The 13,856-nt window shown below is 42.9% G+C and overlaps 1 protein-coding gene across 4 annotated transcripts in view; it reads left to right on the forward strand.

Moving 5' to 3' along the window:
- Positions 1-1,121: 1,121 nt before the first annotated feature.
- oscp1b (organic solute carrier partner 1b) overlaps positions 1,122-13,856 on the forward strand; it is a 31,775-nt gene continuing 19,040 nt past the window's right edge. The window contains exons 1-3 of one of the 4 annotated variants that reach the window (XM_034174068.1): positions 1,122-1,384; positions 6,858-6,887; positions 9,785-9,939. In XM_034174068.1, the coding sequence (XP_034029959.1) occupies positions 1,273-1,384; positions 6,858-6,887; positions 9,785-9,939 (297 nt within the window). In that variant the 5' untranslated portion in view covers positions 1,122-1,272. The remainder of the gene's footprint in view (positions 1,385-6,857; positions 6,888-9,784; positions 9,940-13,856) is intronic. The other 3 variants (XM_034174069.1, XM_034174070.1, XM_034174071.1) reach the window with 3 other exon arrangements.

Raw genomic sequence — 13,856 nt, forward strand, 5'->3', positions numbered from 1 at the left:
TTATCAACCAAAAGTCACGATCAAAGTGACAAGAATAACCAAATCCAAACTTATGGAAGGAAATATTGTCTCCGTTGTTCCTCCGTTTGTGGCTTTGCCAACATGCGCAGCTTTCCGGAATATTCCACCTGTTTCTTGACCAGATTAATAAAACTTCAGTGAGTGAGCTCAGTAAGCTGCCCTCGTCCCCAGCAGAGGAGACTCCAACCAGTGACGTCAACCGCTAATGACGTCAAGTGCCCTCCACTGACTTCAGCCAATGGCAATTTACATGTCAAGTTAGCGACAGATTTCATTCAAATAAAATAATATTATCTACACTGCACTCAAACACTTAATTTTTACCAAAGAATGCACAAACAAATTTTCAAAAAGCGTTTTTGTTCCCCTTTAAGGATTTGATGGAATCAGAGGCATCAAACAGAAACACGTGACATCATCCACCTTTAGGAAAGCAAACCATGACACTTAATAAAAATTAAGGAATTAAATTAGCTTTATTTATGTGTACGCTTATGGACGTGTGTGTTTGTGTGCGTACGTGCATCAGTTGGTCTGCAGATTGTGGTCCATATGTGGCCCGCGGGCCATGAGTTTGATCAGTGTTATTTTCTTTTTTCTTTCAGAAACTTTATTGAAAATAAGTATCAAGTATATTGATCAGCATGATCTTTTTTTCACTTTCAGAAACTTCATTGAAGATAAGTATACAAACATAGAACAGAGGAAAGAAAGTCCAAGGGTATCAAACAAAAATATTTAAGGAGGTACAGTGACAGTTTTTATCGTCGTTTGGTTGCTTGATTTAGAAATTAGTTTGACATATTGTTCAGTTGCTTTAAGAACATGTACAAAATGAGGTTTAACTGCCTGTAGGAGCAAAAGGTTAATAGCAAAATACTTATTACATTTTCTAAAATCAATAAATAACGCATCATGTACTCCCATAATAAAGTAAAATCTCTACACACATGGTGAATGATAAATTTAAAGAAATCTTGCCAAAACTTTACGGGTGTGTGAGACGTGCCAGTTGTGCACATGCGCAGTCAGACACGAGCGTCAGCACAGTGTACGCCTGTCCCCACCCCTTCCGCTGGCATTGATGGTGCAGAGCTGTGATTGGTTGTTTCCTTTGTGGCCTGGCAACCAGAAGAGGCTTCGCCAAATATACACACACCTCCCCTTTTGTCACCTAGCATCTGAGTTAGTTAGAAGGCTAGCTGTCTGAAAATTTATGTATGTAGGGAATTAAAGCACTCAGATTCGACCATGTCTTCTCGAACTTTGCCGCTTCTCTTCATCAATCTGGGTGGAGAGATGTTGTACATCCTGGACCAGCGGCTCCGAGCTCAGAACATCCCGGCAGACAAAGCCAAGAAAGGTATTGCAGTTAGCTTAACAACAGATCTACTTACCCTCATTGTAACAGCTAAAAACAAACATACTAGTTTTTCCTTTGTTCAGACAGTGACTATGGCGTAAAAGACGAGTCGAGCGTTAATGTCAATATTGAATTGGTTGTATTTTGTAGTTCAGTTGCATTATTTCACTAGGTCCTGACTAATTAACAGATGTTAATGCTCTCACATGTGCAGTCCTGGTCAGAATGATCAAATACATAATTAAGGTATTCTTAAAAATCAATGCAAGAGTACGAATTTGGTAGAATAAGAGTATTTAATAAACTATACAAAGTTAATGGATCACCAGATATGTAGTGGGATAAAAAAAATGCACATAAAATGCATGCTACACAGTATGGGTTTCCGCGGAGTTTACTCGAGCGCCCTCTAGTGGCGGTTTTTGGCCGATGAAAACATCGCCGAACGCAATACAAATAAAGTAACACAAACAAGTAATTTAAATCTCATCGTTCCAGGCAATGAGGGCCGTCACCTGGCTGATAGAAGCAATTTAGAGAGCAAACAAAATCAGCTGATTTCAACAGACAATGCAGCCCACGCGTGTTTTCATCGAGCAGCCAGTTGCGGAAGTATGAATTCTCGCCTTCGGATGCGCCACTTTGCCGGAAGTGGTGTGTCGCAGCGGCAAGCCTTAGGGACTCATTTAATGGATTTAAATATAAAACAAAATGACACTCATTTGTGCTTAATTGTGAGTGTGCACATATCGAAATGAAATGAAATGCCTTTATTGCCATTGTACAATGTACATGTATGTACAATGACAAATTGACAATAAAGGCATTTCATTTCTTATGTAACAAAATTTGTCCTCTGTATTTAACCAAACCTAATTACAGTTAGACAAAATCCACCCAGTAGGAGCAGTGGGCAGCCAGTCTGGTGCCTGAGGACCAACTCCTGATGTAGAGAGGCTGCCTTGGTCAGGGACAGAGAAAGGAGCTGACCCTAAATAAGCATGTTTTTGATTGTGGGAGAAAACCAGTGTTACGAACTATGATGACCCATGTACCAGATTTGTAGATTCGCTATCTGCACATGGGTGAGAAATGGGACACTTGTTCTGTACTGAGTTTACACCTTCTGTGTTTGGAAAGGGCTGAGAACTGGTTTCAATTTATGGAGAAAAATAACCTGCAGGTAAACCTGATTTTAGTCCGCTCACAGAAAGGGTAAAAGTACTGAACAAGCATCCCATTTTTCATGGAGAGAACATGCAAACTCCACTCAGAAAGTTGGGAAGCAATCCCACTACTTTTTTGCTGTGAGGCATCAGTGCTAACCACTGAATGAAGGTGCTGAAATATTTATGCTTTTGTACTGCATAATACAGGGGCTGACTGGGCCCAGTTCAAAGTGGGTATCTGTCCGTAGCATACTTCCATCCATCCATCCATCCATCCATTTTCTTCCGCTTTATCCGGAGTCGGGTCGCGGGGGCAGCAGCTCAAGCAAAGCTGCCCAGACCTCCCGATCCACACACACCTCCCCCAATTCCTCCGGGGGAACCCCAAGGCGTTCCCAAGCCAGCCAAGAGATGTAGTCCCTCCAGCGTGTCCTGGGTCTTCCCTGGGGCCTCCTCCCAATGGGACGTGCCCGGAACACCTCTCCAGCGAGGCGTCCAGGGGGCATCCTTGAAAAGATGCCCGAGCCACCTCAACTGACTCCTTTCGACGTGGAGGAGCAGCGGCTCGACTCCGGGCTTCTCCCGAGTGACCGAGCTCCTCACCCTATCTCTAAGGGAGCGCCCAGCCACCCTGCGGAGGAAACTCATCTCGGCCGCTTGTACTCGCGATCTCATTCTTTCGGTCATGAGCCAAATCTCATGACCATAGGTGAGGATCGGAATGTAGATCGATCGGTAAATTGAGAGCTTTGCCCCCCTACTCAGCTCTCTCTTCACCACAACGGTCCGATACAGCGTCTATCGTCTCACGCTCCATCCGTCCCTCACTCGTGAACAAGACCCCGAGATACTTAAACTCCTCCACTTGAGGCAAGGACACTCCACCGACCTGAAGAGGGCAAAGCACCTTTTTCCGGTCGAGAACCATGGCCTCGGATTTGGAGGTGCTGATTTTCATCCCGGACGCTTCACACTCAGCTGCAAACCGCCCCAGTGCATGCTGAAGGTCCTGATTTGACGAAGCCAACAGAACCACATCGTCCGCAAACAGCAGAGACGAAATTTTGTGGTTCCCAAGCCAGACCCCCTCTACACCCTGGCTGCGCCTAGAAATTCTATCCATAAAAGTAATGAACAGAACCGGTGACAAAGGGCAGCCCTGGCAGAGGCCAACATGCACTGGAAACAGATTTGACTTACTACCGGCAATGTGAACCAAGCTCCTGCTGCGGTCGTACAGGGACCGGATAGCCCTTCGCAAAGGACCCCGTACTCCCGGAGCACTCCCCACAGGGTGCCCCGAGGGACACTTTCGAATGCCTTCTCCAGATCCACAAAACACGTGGACTGGTTGGGCGAACTCCCATGAACCCTCGAGCACCCGATGGAGCGTGTAGAACTGGTCCAGTGTGCCGCGACCAGGACGAAAACCACACTGCTCCTCCTGAATCTGAGGTTCGACCATCGGTAGCATACTATAGCATAGTAGCATACTTGTAATACAGAATTTGTCCGTACGTAGCGTATTGGTAATACTAAATTTGTCCATACGTAGTGTATTAGTAGTACAAAATTTGTCCGTACGTAGCGTATTGGTAATACAGAATTTGTCCATACGTAGTGTATTAGTAGTACAAAATTTGTCCGTACGTAGCGTATTGGTAATACAGAATTTGTCCATACGTAGTGTATTAGTAGTACAAAATTTGTCCGTACATAGCATATTGGTAATACAGAATTTGTCCATACATAAGGTATTAGTAGTACAAAATTTGTCTGTATGTAGCGTATTGGTAATACAAAATTTGTCCGTACGTAGAAGTATTGGAAATACAAACTTTGTCAGTACATAGCCGTATTGGTAACACAAAAGTTTCCATACGTAGCACATGCACTCATTCATAATTATGTGCAAAGAAAATGCACATTTGATTTTACATTATGATGGATCCTGTACTCAACACAAGCTTTGACTCTTTAACGCCAAATTGACCATCAGTATTTTCAGTTCTTGTTTATGATGGAGAAGAAGAGAGCTGTCTGTAAACATCAGAAATGCTATTATCTAATAAACAGAATTCCAAAGACTACAAGGCATTCAACGGCAATCAAGAAATTCCTTCTTCAACAGTTCATGAAGTTATCAGGAAGGTTCACAGTCATAAAATTGTTAGTGCTTCTGGGACAAATCACCATGAAGAAACTTAGTAGGCTAAGTCTGAAAAGCTGAAATGGAATGATGGTTTCAGCTCATACCAAATGCTGCACAATGCACACAAAACCACACAAGGCTCTATAGGCGAAGGACAGAACAGCACTAAAAGATGAGACTGCAAAAAAATTAATAGATAGTTTTCTTGGATGTTCTATGGACAGATGAAACCAAAGTAGAGCTCTTTGGGAAGACAGTGCATCCGTGACATGGCCAATAAAACAAAGACGAAGAAAAACGTCATCCAACTTATGAAACATAGTTGAGGTTCTGTCATGCTTTGACTTGTTTGCTGGACTGGTCCTGGAGGCAGTTGAGTCACATGAAAATAGATAATTACTATGACATTTTAGAGCCACATGTGTTACCCACTGTCAGAAAACTAGACTTGAGGCGAATGTCCTCGGCTTTTCAGCTGGACAGTGACCCAAAGTAAACATTAACAGCAGGAAACAGTGGTTAAAAAGGAAAGGATGGACTGTTTGAAAGTGGTCAACAGTGACCACTGACCTAAATCCCATTGAAGGGCTTCTATTTGTACATTCAATCAGGGGTCGAATTAGTACGTGCATGTGCTAGTTGTGCACGTATTATTCGAGCGGTGCACGTAATTTTATACTGAACTAGCACTGGTGCAAGTAACTTTATCCAAGTTTTATCAACTATAAACACCAGTAGAATGAACCAATAAAGGAATAAATAAGGAAAAAACAATTTCCAGTGTGTTGTCTTCGTCTTCCCTGCGTTTTATGACTCTCACACACGGAGCGAGTTGCTGTGCTATATTTGTTATGGAAAGCTGACAAACATCGCCAGCGGCGCCGTCCCTGGGTTCACAACATCCTCATGAGATGTTCCCAATTCAGGGAGTTTCATTATTTGCTGCAGGAGCTGCAGCAAATAACTGGAGCTGCAGGAGCTGCAGTTTGAGGACCTCCTGTCCTGTTCGCGCGCGCACATGTAAACAAAGAAAAGAAAAAAACTGGCTGCCACTACGGTTCCTCGCTCTCTCCCCCCTCAAACTCTGTCATTATTGAGTTATAAACCAGTCACCATTTGTTTTATTATACATCTGTGTAGTTAATAAATAAAATAATCTTCACAGACGATTCGTTCGTGCGCACACGTGAAAAAAACAAACAAACTGTCTGCCGCTGCTGCCGCTCTCCCATCAAACTCTCCCCAGAGAGGAAGAGTCTGACACATCAGAGGAGGAGTTTTAAGGTTGATTATAAGACCGACCTTTGGTTGTGCAAGTAACTTTTTTGGTGCAAGTCATTTTTTTGTTACTAGCACCAGTGCAAGTAGGTTAAAAAATAGATTTCGACCCCTGTTCAGTGCATAACAATAACTACCAAGAAACAGGTTCAAGAAGCTTCTAGATGGCTAAAAGAAATATTTATAGTCTGTCATTGTTGTCAAAGGTTCTGTGACTAAAGAAAAGTGAAGGGTAACATCGTGATATTTAAGGTACATTTTGTGTTTGTATTATTTCCCTATGCAAGTTTTGTATTTTTTTTTTTTCAGTAACCTTGAGCATTTTATGAAATATTCTGATTGTTCTGGCAGCATGGTGGATTAATGGTTAGCACTGTTGCCTCACAGCGAGAAGGTCATGGGTTCGATTCCCACCTGTGGCCTTTCTGTGTGGAGTTTGCATGTTCTCCCCGTGTTTGCGTGGGTTCTCTCTGGGTGCTCCGGCTTCATCCCACAACCAAAGACATGCAGGTTAGGTGGATTGGAAACTTCAGATTTTCTGTAGGTGTGCGTGCGGGTGTGAATGTGTTTGTTTGTCTGTATGTGGCCCTGCGACAGACTGACGTCCTGTCCAGGGTGTACCCCGGTTCTCGCTGTATGACTGCTGGGATAGGCTCCAGTCCCTGCGGCCCTTAATTTGACTAAGCAGTTGAAGATTACTGTATTCTGATTATACAGCATTAATACTTTAGCATTTATTTATGGATATATTCTGAGTTATGTACTTGAAAATCAGGAATGCCAGTAATTTTGATCAGGTCTGTATTTGTCCATTCTTTCAAAACATCTCTTCATATGTCTTGTCTCTTCTTCATTCATGAAGACTGCGCCGTAGCTGGCTGGATAGACGAGGACAGAAGGAGAGGTATAAGTGCTCCATCGCAAGCTCTTTGCTTTAGCCTACACCAAACAAATTTGCTGGAATAAGAAGGGGACTTACTATTCCAGCAATATTATTATTATTTAGAATTTTTCTTTTTAATTTACATATTTTTTTGTTCAGTAGACCATTTTTTATGTCACTTTCTCTACCTGTCTTTCTTCTTAATGAGGTATACAGCAATTAGTGCCATTTCTACTTTCAACAGACATGCAATTAAAATTAAACCCCTTCCATTTTGTGGTGTATAATCACAGAATTTATCCCAACAAACAAACATTTATCCCACTTGGTGGATCATTTGCAGAGTCCATATCAGTTCTTGTCATGAATTGTTGTGGAAAGAATAGATCTTTTGCAAATATTGTGAACAAAGGGATTTGACTCTTTTCTGCCAACAATTCATTTGTCAGACTCTATTTACATGGACTTTGTCTGAGTTCAGGGGTCGCATCCTTGGAAGGCTGCGTTATATGAAGATCTGGTCTTCCAAGGTTGTCAAGACCAAACCAACCATTCTGAAAGGAGATAGTCCAGCCCACAGAGCATTTTGCGATTGCATCATTAGCTTATGTTGGCCTTACCCTCCGTCTCACTGTGCAGTCATTTTTTTTCAGTGTTTATTCATACTTATAAACATGACTTATTTTATAACTGTATATATGGAGCCCAAAATTGCCCCCCCCCGGTATACGGAGTGATATAGTGACCAGCCCATCCGTTCGTCCATCTTTTTTCACTTGTCAGCACGATAACTCAAGAACAAGTTGACCAGTTTCGTTCATATTTAGCATAGGGGTGTACTTGGGTGATCCCCGACACCAGTTGATTATGGTGACCTTGGGGTCAATTTCAAGGTCACAGTGAGATATTCAAGATATTGTCATTGCCACCCTTGTTAGTGCCATATCTCAAGAACCAGTTGACCAATTTCATTCATATTTAGATTGTGTTCATTCTTATTCAGCATAAGTGTAGATACAAGGACTCTTTGAAAAAGTCCCTTGGTGACAGTCACATCAACCACTGCTTTTAGTCATCTCCTGATGACTCGTTTAAAATTTAACAACCAATTTGTCTTGGGGTGGGGGGTGGTGTGTTAGGTTTGGGATTGCAGAATGCATATTGAGATTGTTTGGGCAGTGAAGGATACACCTCTTGTGTCCTTCATTTTCAGGAGAAGGAAGCCTGCATGTCGGCTGCATACCAAGAAGCATTTGAAATGGGCCCGCATAGTCACAGCACTATGACACATGCGGTCAACAAATGCAGCCTTTGAAGGCTGCGGCCCCTGAATTGCGACACAGCTATTGCGTTTTAACCAACGTGTCAAATCAACGAAACCATCTGACTTCCCATTTATTCACTGAAACAGAGTGAAAATAAACATGGAAGAGAATAAAGGAACTGATCCAAGAACAGAAGGTCATAATCTGTGATAAGTAAATGGACTGCTGTATACATAATGAAATGGAACTGAGCCGACACCTATAATGACTTAAAGAAGTAGTTATGAACTGGTTGACTTGTGAGCAGCATCAGATCAGATACAAATAGCACGATGGCCACACATTATTAACCTCACCACCCAACAGTGACAATTGAGTTTTCCTTATCAGAGCTTTGTGATATTGTAAGGAGGGAATCTTACACAGGAGAGTAATGGGAAAGCATTTGAGGGAGACCCTATCTTCAGGGGATAATTAACTCTTCTCTGACTCAACGGGCACACATCATCAGAATCTGTACATATTGTGGAGATATTCTGCCATTGGGATAGTACACAGGAATTTTGACATAACATTCCCCCTCCTTTGTAGGTTCGGTTTGATATTTTAAAGAAATTATCAAATACAAATTGTTTTACACATCACTAATAGTATTCTGAGTCCTAGCTTGTAAAGTGCCATTTTTTTAATCTAAGTTTGTGTTTTATGAAGATGCATTATATTCATCTACTGTAAATTATTCCATCCATACCAGTAAAAATTCAGTGCATTATTATTGAAATATGGTAACTTCTGTTTTCTACTTCAGTTTACAAGTATTTAAGGTGGTCAATTTAAATTCAAGTTCATTGCATTTCAGTTGGAGTTTTATTAGCGAGCACTGTAAAAATATGTTCTTCATTAAAAAAAGAAACAGACAGTGTAGTTCAAATTACCCTTCAGGATGCTGCATTGGTCAAGTGGAAGTGTGTGTACCTCGGTATGATATTAAATCCATAACTAAAATTGAGTGCGCGTATGAACATTGCAAGGCTAAATGTTCACTCAGCATTGCTTACTTCACAGCAGGAATGATTACTTCATATAAATATCATTTCCTGTTTTAAATCAATAATTTCCAAAATCTTCAAGTCACTTCTATGATTTTGTGATTTTAACTTTGTATCGAATTGACCATTCATAACTTGAGCTAGGTTTAGCTTCAAGAAAATGTTGTTTTGGTCACTGAACGTTGGCTTGCTTTTTGCAAATAGTGTTACAATAAATCTTGCCTTGGTTTTATGTGAGTCAGTCTATTTTTCAAATAACAGGACGTTTGCTCTTGGGTTTTACTTCTGTAAATCGCTGCTGTGCTGAGGCCACTTTTGCCAGCCATGATGACAGAAGCAATGTGTTGAAATTAAAATCTGTGGGGGGGATGGGGTCTTCAAATGTCAAAATTTCCTACCTGGTTAGAGCCCTAACCCTGCTCCATAGGCAAAGAGATGGTTCATCTCTCTCTATGCTGCTGCTTCTTCTAAGCCTTTATTATGAGTGTCTGGGCTAAATTTCATATAGAATGCTTACCTCCTTGCTTTTACAGCAGTATAACTAATGCAAACAGACACACTAACACTGACGAACCTTTTCGCATTGTGCTTTTTGCCTGACTAGTTATGAATGACATCATCACCACCATGTTCAACAAAAATTTCCTGGAAGAGCTTTTCAAACCACAGGAGCTTTACTCCAAGAAGGCCCTACGTACTGTGTTCGACAGGTTGGCCCACGCCTCCATAATGAGACTCAATCAAGCCAGCATGGACAAGGTAGAGTGTTGTATTGACTTTAAGGTCAACTGTAGCCTTCAGGTCTGTGCTGTATTATGACCTGTATTGAGTGATGGACATTTTGATTTTCAGTTAACAAACTTTCAAATGTTTTCACGGCATTCATTTAGTGAAGCCAATTTGTGTTTTGGCCAAGAATAGTAGCCTACGTATATGTTTAAAACTTTTAAGGAAGATACTGTTGTAAGTATTAGGAGTCAAGTCTTTTTTTTTTTTTTTACCTACCTTAATCGGTGCTTTATATTTTATTGATATTGACATGAACATCCACTTTGACAATCCTAGCTTTGCAGACTTCATGGAAGCAGAAGCAACAGAAGTTGACAGTTGCAGGAGAACAGATACCCACAGCAAAAGATGAGCCTGTGAAAAGTTTGAGGCGGTGGTATGCAGGAACTCTGTCAGACAGGAGTCGAGGTGTGGCGATCATGAAGCAGGCTGAGGATGGTCTAAAAGCGATTGACCATATAAAGCTGCCAGGAAAGTATAAGATATGGTGTCTACAGTTTGCCCTCTACCCTCAACTGGCATGGCCACTGACAATGTACGAAGTCGCCTTGTTGAGAGTTGAGATGATTGAGAGAAAGTACAACACCTACATTAGGAAGTGGGTTGGGCTACCTCCCACAATCAACACATCCCTGTACAGGCAGAAAGGTGTGCTACAGTTACCCCTCACATCCATGGTGGAGATCTACAAGACAGGAAAGGTCAGGACAGTGATGATGCTAAGGGAGTCGAGGGACCAAGAAATCAGCAGCAAGCCACCAGATGTCAGAACAGTGAGAAAGTGGAAGACAGAGGATGCAACTGACGAGATCATCTCTTTGTTGGAGCAAGGAGATACTGTTGGCCCAGTGCAGAATGACAAGTTCAGGCTACACAATGGTGAATTCAGACCTTTTAGGAAAATGTCTCAACGGGACAGGAGAACAGCTGCAGCAGGGCAGGTGCAAAAGATGGAGGCTGAGAGGCAAGAGGTTCATCTCATCCAGTGTGTCCAGGAAGGACAGGTGACTAGGTCGGAAGACCATGTAGTTGAAAGAAAGATTGGATGGAGCGAGCTCTGGAAGTGGAACACATCAAGACTAAGCTTTCTTCTTTGGTCCACCTATGATGTTCTGCCTTCGCCAGTGAACCTAGTCAGATGGAAGGTCCAGGAAGATGACAAGTGTAGGTGCGGCAAATTAGGAGCCATGAAGCATATCCTTTCAAACTGCAACCTAGCTCTGAACAGATACACCTGGAGACACAATCAGGTGCTCAAAGTGTTCGCTAAGGTGGCGAAGGAGCAGGTGGAAGAGGGAAAATGCGTTTCTAAGCCACAGAAACATGGACTGGGCAAAATCGAGTTTGTACCACAAGGAAGCAAGGTTCCTGACAGAAAGAAGGTGAACCAAGCCATGGAAGGCCATAGTGGTGGTCAATGGGAGGTAGCTGCAGAGCTAGAGGGCTGCAAGAGATTCTTCCCCATCCCAACAACGAAAAAGCCAGACCTGGTGATATGGAGAGAGGAAGAGAAAGAGGTGCACCTAGTGGAACTCACTGTGCCACACAAAGATAATATCAGCGCAGCACAGGAGCGGAAAGAGAATCGTTATGAGGACTGTGTCAAAGAATGCAAGGAGGCGGGATGGAAGGTAATGCATTTCCCAGTCTAAGTCAGCTGCAGAGGTTTTATCGCGACTAGTATCAGGAAGTGGATTGGAGTAGCTGAGCTTGGGCCAAAGAAAGGTAAATGGACTGCATTTATGTAGCACTTTTCTATCTGCATCAGACGCTCAAAGCGCTTTATAAGTAATGCCTCACATTCACCCCGATGTGAAGGTGCTGCCATATAAGGTACTCACTACACACCGGGAGCATCTAGGGGATTAAGGACCTTGCCCAAGGGCCCTTAGTGATTTTCTGGTCAGGCTGGGATTTGAACTGAGGATCCTCTGGTCTCAAGGCCAACGCTTAACCACTAGACTATCACCTGCCCTCATGCCATTGTCATGCCATTACGTCTACAGGAGACTGTTGAGAAAGCAAGTTATTGGATCTGATTGAAGAGAGGTAACAGCAGCTGGAGCGAGTCCTGATGGTTGACAGCAAAGGCATACAGTCGAACTGGCAAGGAGACCTCACATCGGTGAGGGGGCTCGGTGCATCATTAAGACAGGTAGAGCCCGAAACAGCGATGCAATTTCTCCTGATGATCCCCACGCCAGGTTCCAGTCTGCGGAGCTTTTGAGTGCAGCGCAGGAAGCTGTTTTCGACTAACTAACCCTTTCTATGTGGAGTTTGCATGTTCTACCCGTGTTTGCATGGGTTTCCTCCCGGTGCTCCGGTTTCCTCCCACATCCAAAGACATGCGGGTTAGGTGGATTGGGATCATTAAATTGTCCGTAGGTGTGCGAGTGGGTGTGAATGTGTTTGTTTGTCTGTTTGTAGCCCTGCGACAGACTGGCCTCCTGTCCTGGGTGTACCCCGCCTCGCGCTCTATGATTGCTGGAATAGGCTCCAGCCCCCCACGACCCTTGATTGGACTAAGCGGTTGAAGATGTGTGTGTGTGTGTGTGTTGCATGTTATTTAGCTTCCTAGTTAGTAACACAAAGTGGCCATCAAAATGCAGGAAATAGTGTTTCAAAGGGTTATAAATTTAAAAATTTTTCTCAAGGAGATACCCCCGGGCCCTCCTACAATACTTGCGCCTGCAGCGCTTGTCGCGCAGCTATGCCCCGCTAAGTTCCCTCTATGCTGTGGAAAAAATCCTGGTGAGAACCCTGACGCCTCTATACCTCTTTGACTGTTAACTTCATTCAGTTCTACGCATGCCTCATGGAGCTCTCTGTTCCTCCTCCACTGTTCACATTTCGCTTCAAACTCAGAAACCTGTCTCCCATCTGCTGCAAAAACTGCCCTTACTGACACTTGGAAATGATTTCCCACCTTCAAATCTGTACTCAACCCACCATTATTTCCTCCAACCTCACAGCTGACATCTTTACCCCTTTCTTCACTGAGAAGCTGGCAGCTATCAGTAATCAATTCTATGAGCCACTCAATCTTAATCAGTCTCCCTCAGATAAGGGTGCAACCAAAAACTCAACATGTAGCGGTTTTACTACATGGCCTTCTCTATCGCCATTGGTCAGTGGTCCAACAAATAACCCAATCTGTAGCACTCCTTCAGCATATTCTTCTGTCTCCTCTGGTTTTTGGCGCATTGTTTCCGGAATTCATCCCTCTCTCTGAGAGTAAGTTATCTAAACTCCTGACATGTAGCTATTCTAACACATGGTCACTCAATCCTATTTCTGCAACTCTTCTTCAAGCCATCTCTCCTACCATGATGCCAGCAATGTGATGAATGCTTCTCTGGCTTCTGGCACATTTAGTACCATTTTTAAAATGGCCCATGTAACACCTCTACTTAAAAGACCTCTTCTCAGTCCCAGAACTACTGGCCAGTCTCAAGGATAGCTTTCAAACAGGTCACAGATTTCCTCTCATTTTCCCCTCCTCTTCTTGTTTACACTGCTTGTTCACATCAGATTTATTGCAAATCTGATTCAAATCAGATCTCACAGATCTGATCTGTGTGTCCACATTGACATAGTCTTGTCCATATTGATTGTCATGGTAATAAGCCACCCCTGCTACTCCATTCTTCACACTATAGTATGTTAAATGGATTTATATCAGTATGTACCTTCTAATTTCCTCCGCACTGAGGAATCCCCCCAGATATCTAACAGGCACTTTATTTCCCATCTGTCCACAGTTTATTGGTCACCTCCGTGCTTCATTGATTTAGACAGTTTTCTTTGACTTTTTTCCACTTATTCCAACATCGCAGGTAAGTCGCCTCAAATAAATTTCCATCTCTTTGGAACTACATCGTTGTTTG

Source organism: Thalassophryne amazonica, chromosome 7, assembly GCF_902500255.1.
Source record: "Thalassophryne amazonica chromosome 7, fThaAma1.1, whole genome shotgun sequence".
In the NCBI taxonomy this organism is placed as follows: Eukaryota; Metazoa; Chordata; class Actinopteri; order Batrachoidiformes; family Batrachoididae; genus Thalassophryne; species Thalassophryne amazonica.